The sequence below is a fragment of the Sorghum bicolor genome, chromosome 9 (genome assembly GCF_000003195.3).
Source record: "Sorghum bicolor cultivar BTx623 chromosome 9, Sorghum_bicolor_NCBIv3, whole genome shotgun sequence".
Lineage (NCBI taxonomy): Eukaryota > Viridiplantae > Streptophyta > Magnoliopsida > Poales > Poaceae > Sorghum > Sorghum bicolor.
The window spans coordinates 5,860,916-5,866,326 of NC_012878.2; the positions used below are offsets into that span (position 1 = coordinate 5,860,916).

At 41.4% G+C, this 5,411-nt stretch overlaps 1 protein-coding gene across 1 annotated transcript; it reads left to right on the forward strand.

Moving 5' to 3' along the window:
• LOC110430258 (acyl-coenzyme A oxidase 4, peroxisomal-like) lies at nt 227–4,511 on the forward strand. Its single transcript, XM_021447595.1, has 13 exons — nt 227–384; nt 496–597; nt 1,473–1,579; nt 2,013–2,090; nt 2,180–2,303; nt 2,403–2,476; nt 2,605–2,664; nt 2,786–2,895; nt 3,043–3,202; nt 3,298–3,374; nt 3,466–3,637; nt 3,740–3,832; nt 3,946–4,511. The coding sequence occupies exons 1-13, from the start codon at nt 369–371 to the stop codon at nt 4,072–4,074; spliced, it is 1,302 nt and encodes a 433-aa protein (XP_021303270.1). The 5' UTR covers nt 227–368; the 3' UTR covers nt 4,075–4,511.

Below are 5,411 nucleotides of genomic sequence, written 5' to 3' on the forward strand. Positions count from 1 at the left end.
CATGAGCTGTTGTGAGTTGTTTTCTTTTGCCAAACACTTATTTCTAGTGAAGCTGTTTTTCTCTTTCTCTTACAAAAACATAAGTTGGATGAAGCTGAAAAAAAAGTAGCTTATTGTAGCTTCTCTCTCATTTCTCTCTCAACTATGCATGAAGTAGTTGGTGAAGCTATTTTGCCAAATACTTTTTACAAAACAGCTTAACTTTATCTAGAAAGTCACTCATAAAACTATTTAAAAAAAAACAGCTTATCGGATCGTGCCGCTCTCGTCTCCTCTGATACTCCACCTACTACTCCTCTGATCGGGGAGGGGAGGAGCTCGCCGGAGCCGGATCCACGAGGGGGAAGTTAACGCCATCGAGCGCTGCGATGGGCAGCTTGGGAGGTGGGTGCCAGACCGAGCTCTCCGACGGCGCGCGTCCGGCGGATGAGTCGCGGGGGTGGTGAGCTATTTATTCGCCCGCCGTGGTTGACCAGTTCCCTCTCGTTGCTGCAGGTAGCGCCGGTGCTGGGGACGGCGGCAAGGTCGGGCTGCCGGCGCTGGACGTGGCGCTCGCGTTCCCGCAGGCTACGCCGGCATCGCTCTTCCCGCCCGCCGGTGAGATATCTACCTATATCTCCTTCTCATGCTGCATCCGCTCCCGCGGTTTCTGTACTACTACTACTACTAGTAGTTTGGTTATATTCGTTCGAATTGGAGTGGCCAGAATTGTTCGATCGAATCAATATGATTGCGTAAGCGGCGAATCGATTGTGATGGCGTAAGCGGCAATTTTTTTCTGTTCTTCATTCGCCAAGGGTGTCTGCCTGGTCATTTCCAGAGTGGAGGATACTGGTTCTGTTCATCCTTTTGCAGTACAGTAATGGTCTCGAGTATTTCTGTTTGCTTGTTTTGGTGCCAATGAGCAGAGCTCCAGTCTGTACTTGTCTCCAAAGATGTGGTATTCCAATAATATGAGGGGCTTTTTTTGGGCACCCAGACGCAGTAACCATGTCTTCGAATTTTGATGTAGTTCAATTTTTTTTTCTGGAGTTTGTTTATGATCCCCTTTTATCCATGGTTAATTTTACTGAAGTTTGGTTGCATTCAGAGTTAGAGTAACCTTGGGCAGATGCGGGCACACGGCACCTACTTCATTTCAGCTGTCCCTGTTTTCCATTTTGACAAGATTGCCTCTGGTTGGATAATAATTGGGCGGCTCACTGTTACTGTACAACTTGCATTGAACCACACGTGATGTGGACCTGTTTTCTTATTTTCTGTTGCTGTCAGAAAGGACTCTAGTTTTGTTTTTCAATCTCTAGCTCCTCTCTAGGATTACTGTGTAAGTAATGCTCGTGTCAGTTAGGTTAATTAGCATTGTGTAGTGTTACTTGCATATAACAATCTGTGACTACTGCATCATAATTTGCAGGATGTCTGTTATCAATTTCCGTTTATTTACCTTTGAGCCGACCTATTGTTGGTTGCAGCCTCGGACTACTACCAATTTGATGATTTGCTGACTGAAGAAGAGAAGGCACTCAGGAAGAAGGTCCGGGGTATCATGGAAAAGGAAATCCCGCCCATTATGACGGAGGTGTGCTCTTGCTAAAGACAGTTACTAATCTCTCCATGTTTTTCTTTTTTTACTAAGTAATGGTAGGAGAAGTGCTCTTCATTATGCTGACGAAGACAAAAATAGCTGCAATGTACACAGACTGGGCTACCAAAGTATCCAAACAGAACCAATAAAAAGGCATTATGCTGCTAGAGAGTAACTGGTCGACTCAGATTTACTTTCAACATATGCAATCTTTCTGATTTTCTCACAAAACATTTAATATGGATTAGCTTTTCAGTGAAATATGTCTTTTTGTGACGAAATCTTGTAGTGGTCTAGTCTGTAGATATACCATGTTCCTTTTCTACCATTACATTTTACTCTCCCATGAACTGACTTGCTAATGCACAGCAAGTCCTCATACTGCCTCATCTTGTATAGGCTTAAATGATGTCATTTTACTCTGCAGTATTGGGAGAAGGCTGAATTCCCATTCCATGCCATTCCCAGCCTTGCCAGTCTCGGCTTAGCTGGTGGAACAATAAAGGTAGTAACCAAACAAATATGGGCTCTATTTTGAAGGTAAAGCCTATCTATCTGCACATCATTTCATTGTTTTTCCCTTTAAATTTGCAGGGGTATGGGTGCCCAGGACTCTCGCTTACAGCTAGTGCTATTTCGATAGCAGAAGTTGCACGGGTCGATGCGAGCTGCTCCACATTTATTCTAGTGCACTCCTCGTTGGCTATGTCCACGATTGGTAAATCTAGCGTCAGAACATTTTATACATAACGTCCAAACAACTTTGTACACCTATGCTCAGGATTTCAGTTATTGTTTTTTTTTTCCTGAAGAGTAGCCCTTTGTGGATCTGAGGCTCAAAAGCAGAAATACTTGCCATCTCTTGCCGAGTTCAAAACTATTGGTTGTTGGGTGAGTTACATTGTCCAATGTATTTTATAACCATTTCTCGTACTGTCATGTCAACACTCCACTCTGAGAGGGTTGAGCATGCTATTTGATATTTTCACGTTTCTGAGAGGACCGTCTGCTTTCTGCAGGCTTTGACAGAGCCAGATTATGGAAGTGATGCAAGCTCCCTAAGGACTGCAGCAACCAAGGTTTAGTTAATTTGGGAGCATTATTTTCTAAGATAAATTTGGATATTTCTAGTAATGCCAATGATGTGGCCTTTTCACACTACCTTATCATGTTGGTTTTTTTTAAAAAAAATTTTGGTAGGTACCTGGTGGTTGGCAGTTAGATGGACAAAAACGCTGGATAGGTAACAGCACTTTTGCAGATGTCCTCGTCATTTTGGCTAGGAATGCAGATACGAACCAACTAAATGGGTAATCATCTTTTTCTTCCTGACCTTATTATACTGCTGTTACCGTATCTATTTTTTTCCTGTACGTCTCAGTATGAAGGTACGTCTATTTTTGATCAATGCAAGGAAAACCTTGCTTTCTGACAATGAATGTGTTGCGCTATTCTAGATTTATTGTAAAGAAAGGAGCTCCCGGTCTAAAAGCGACAAAAATTCAAAACAAAATTGGACTCAGAATGGTTCAAAATGGAGACATAATTCTAAATAAAGTATTTGTCCCTGAGGAAGATAGATTAACAGGCATCAATTCATTTCAGGATATAAACAAGGTACTGACTGGATGCCTCTTTTACAACCTGTTGTGGCCTGTGCTTTGTCAGATAATCAGGATTTTATTGAGTCAAAATTTTAACTTCTGAAACAGGTCCTCGCTATGTCTCGAATTATGGTGGCATGGCAACCAATAGGCATATCAATGGGAGTTTTTGACATCTGCCATCGGTGGGAACACATTACTACATCTATTTGTAGTTTATTCAGCATAATATGGTTTAGATTTCCACTATATCACAATCTTTTACTGAATAAATAGGTATTTGAAAGAAAGGAAGCAATTTGGAGCTCCACTGGCAGCTTTTCAGCTGAATCAAGAAAAGCTTGTCCGAATGCTTGGCAACATTCAGGCTATGCTTCTCGTTGGCTGGCGTCTGTGCAAGTTCTATGAGTCAGGCAAAATGACACCAGGCCGATCTAGTTTAGGCAAGGTTCGTAGGTTACAATATAGCTAGGGATGGATTTCGCATCTTGAGTCTATGTCCTCATCATAGGTAGTTTTTATGCAATCTACTGATAAGAAGTGAATGCAGGCGTGGACATCCCAGAAGGCTAGGGAGGTAGTTTCTCTTGGACGAGAGCTACTGGGTGGCAATGGCATTTTGGCTGATTTTCTTGTTGCCAAGGTAAGAGGGGTTCAGTAATTACTTTTGATGTTCTCCTTACATGGCAAACAACACATGGTTCAACTTACAATCTTTACTGACGGAAGTGTCTGAAACAATACTTACTTTTGCAGGCGTTTTGTGACCTGGAGCCCATTTTCTCTTACGAGGGCACCTATGACATTAACAGCCTGGTAACTGGCAGAGAGATCACCGGGATCGCGAGCTTCAAGCCTGCTATGTCAGCAAAATCACGCCTGTGAAGTTGTTTTTTTATTTCCCCGAGGAAGATGATAGACACCAATCTTGTATATATTCCGATGATTGGGAATAACTGAATAAGAACGATGGGGAAACTGTATTTGTTACATTTTCACTTTTGTCAGTCTGTGATAAACGACTCTCCACTGGCCGTGTTCAAATGCTGCAATCACCAGCGATTTTACAAAGGACATGGCCCTTTTTTTTATTACGCAGGAGAGGTGCGTTTCATTGTATTATTGTAGAGATGAAAATAGGGGGTCACCAGCAGGATCCTCACTGGCTCTTGAAAGCACGCTTCTCGGCATCCGTAGATATACTATTAGCTTCTGGATTCATGGATCATGGATGTATACCTACGAGTTTTTCATCGTAATCATATTCTTGTAACAGTACTATGATACTACGGCATGTTTAGTTGACGAAGTGAAAAATTTTATGACACTGTAGCATTTTCGTTTGTTTGTGGTAATTATTGTCTAATACTTTAATTATGGACTAACTTCAAAAGATCCGTCTCGTAAATTTCAATCAAACTATATAATTAATTTTTATTTTTGTTTATATTTAATACTCTATGCATGCGTCTAATGATTCGATGTAATGGGAAATTTGAAAAATTTTGGATTTTTAGGTGGAAGTAAAAAAAAAAGGCCAGTGTCGCGTTCCACGTCAGTGGCGGCACGTGACGTGCTCCTCTTGTCCGTGGCACGGAACATTGCGCTTCCTTCACGTTATCGTTGATGACCTCCTGGTTCAGGCCGTACGTACTTGGGCTCGCCGGCCCGTTGACGAAGCCTTTTCTTCATCTCTTCTACCTGAATTGATCAATATTGTATAGAGAATTAAAAAATTATAACATCAAATAAGTATACTATAAAAATATAATTAATAAAAAAAATCTAATGATACTTATTTAGTATCATAAATATTATTATTTTATTATATAAATTTAGTCAAATTTGATACTTTAAATCTTTGAGAAAATTGGAATGCGACAAATGGAGTAGTAAGAAATAGCACCAGGCAATTGATTGGATGTTCCCAGCTAGGTGAGGCCAGCCGCGACCCAACCGGAGGGGGCCCAAACCTCGGTATGCAGCACCTAACCCTACAACCATAACTCCATAAGGGCAACTTCAACCAAACACTTACTTAGACTTTTGTTCTGTTTTGAGTGCTCAAACATATCAAAAACCTCTCCAACTGACCTCCTATTCAAGTCCTGATATACTCTCATTTATCTCTCTCCTAAACCCCATATGTAGGAGTCCCCCATCCTCCTTTCTCTTTTCTATAAAGCTGACAAGTGGCACCGATAAATAGGGTCCATGATAAT

Excerpts from the sequence above, each read along its gene's own strand:
- LOC110430258 (XM_021447595.1), top strand. Across the intron at positions 2,477-2,604 it reads TCAAAACTATTGGTTGTTGG|GCTTTGACAGAGCCAGATTA; the intron begins GTGAGTTACATT and ends TGCTTTCTGCAG. Across the intron at positions 2,665-2,785 it reads TAAGGACTGCAGCAACCAAG|GTACCTGGTGGTTGGCAGTT; the intron begins GTTTAGTTAATT and ends AAATTTTGGTAG.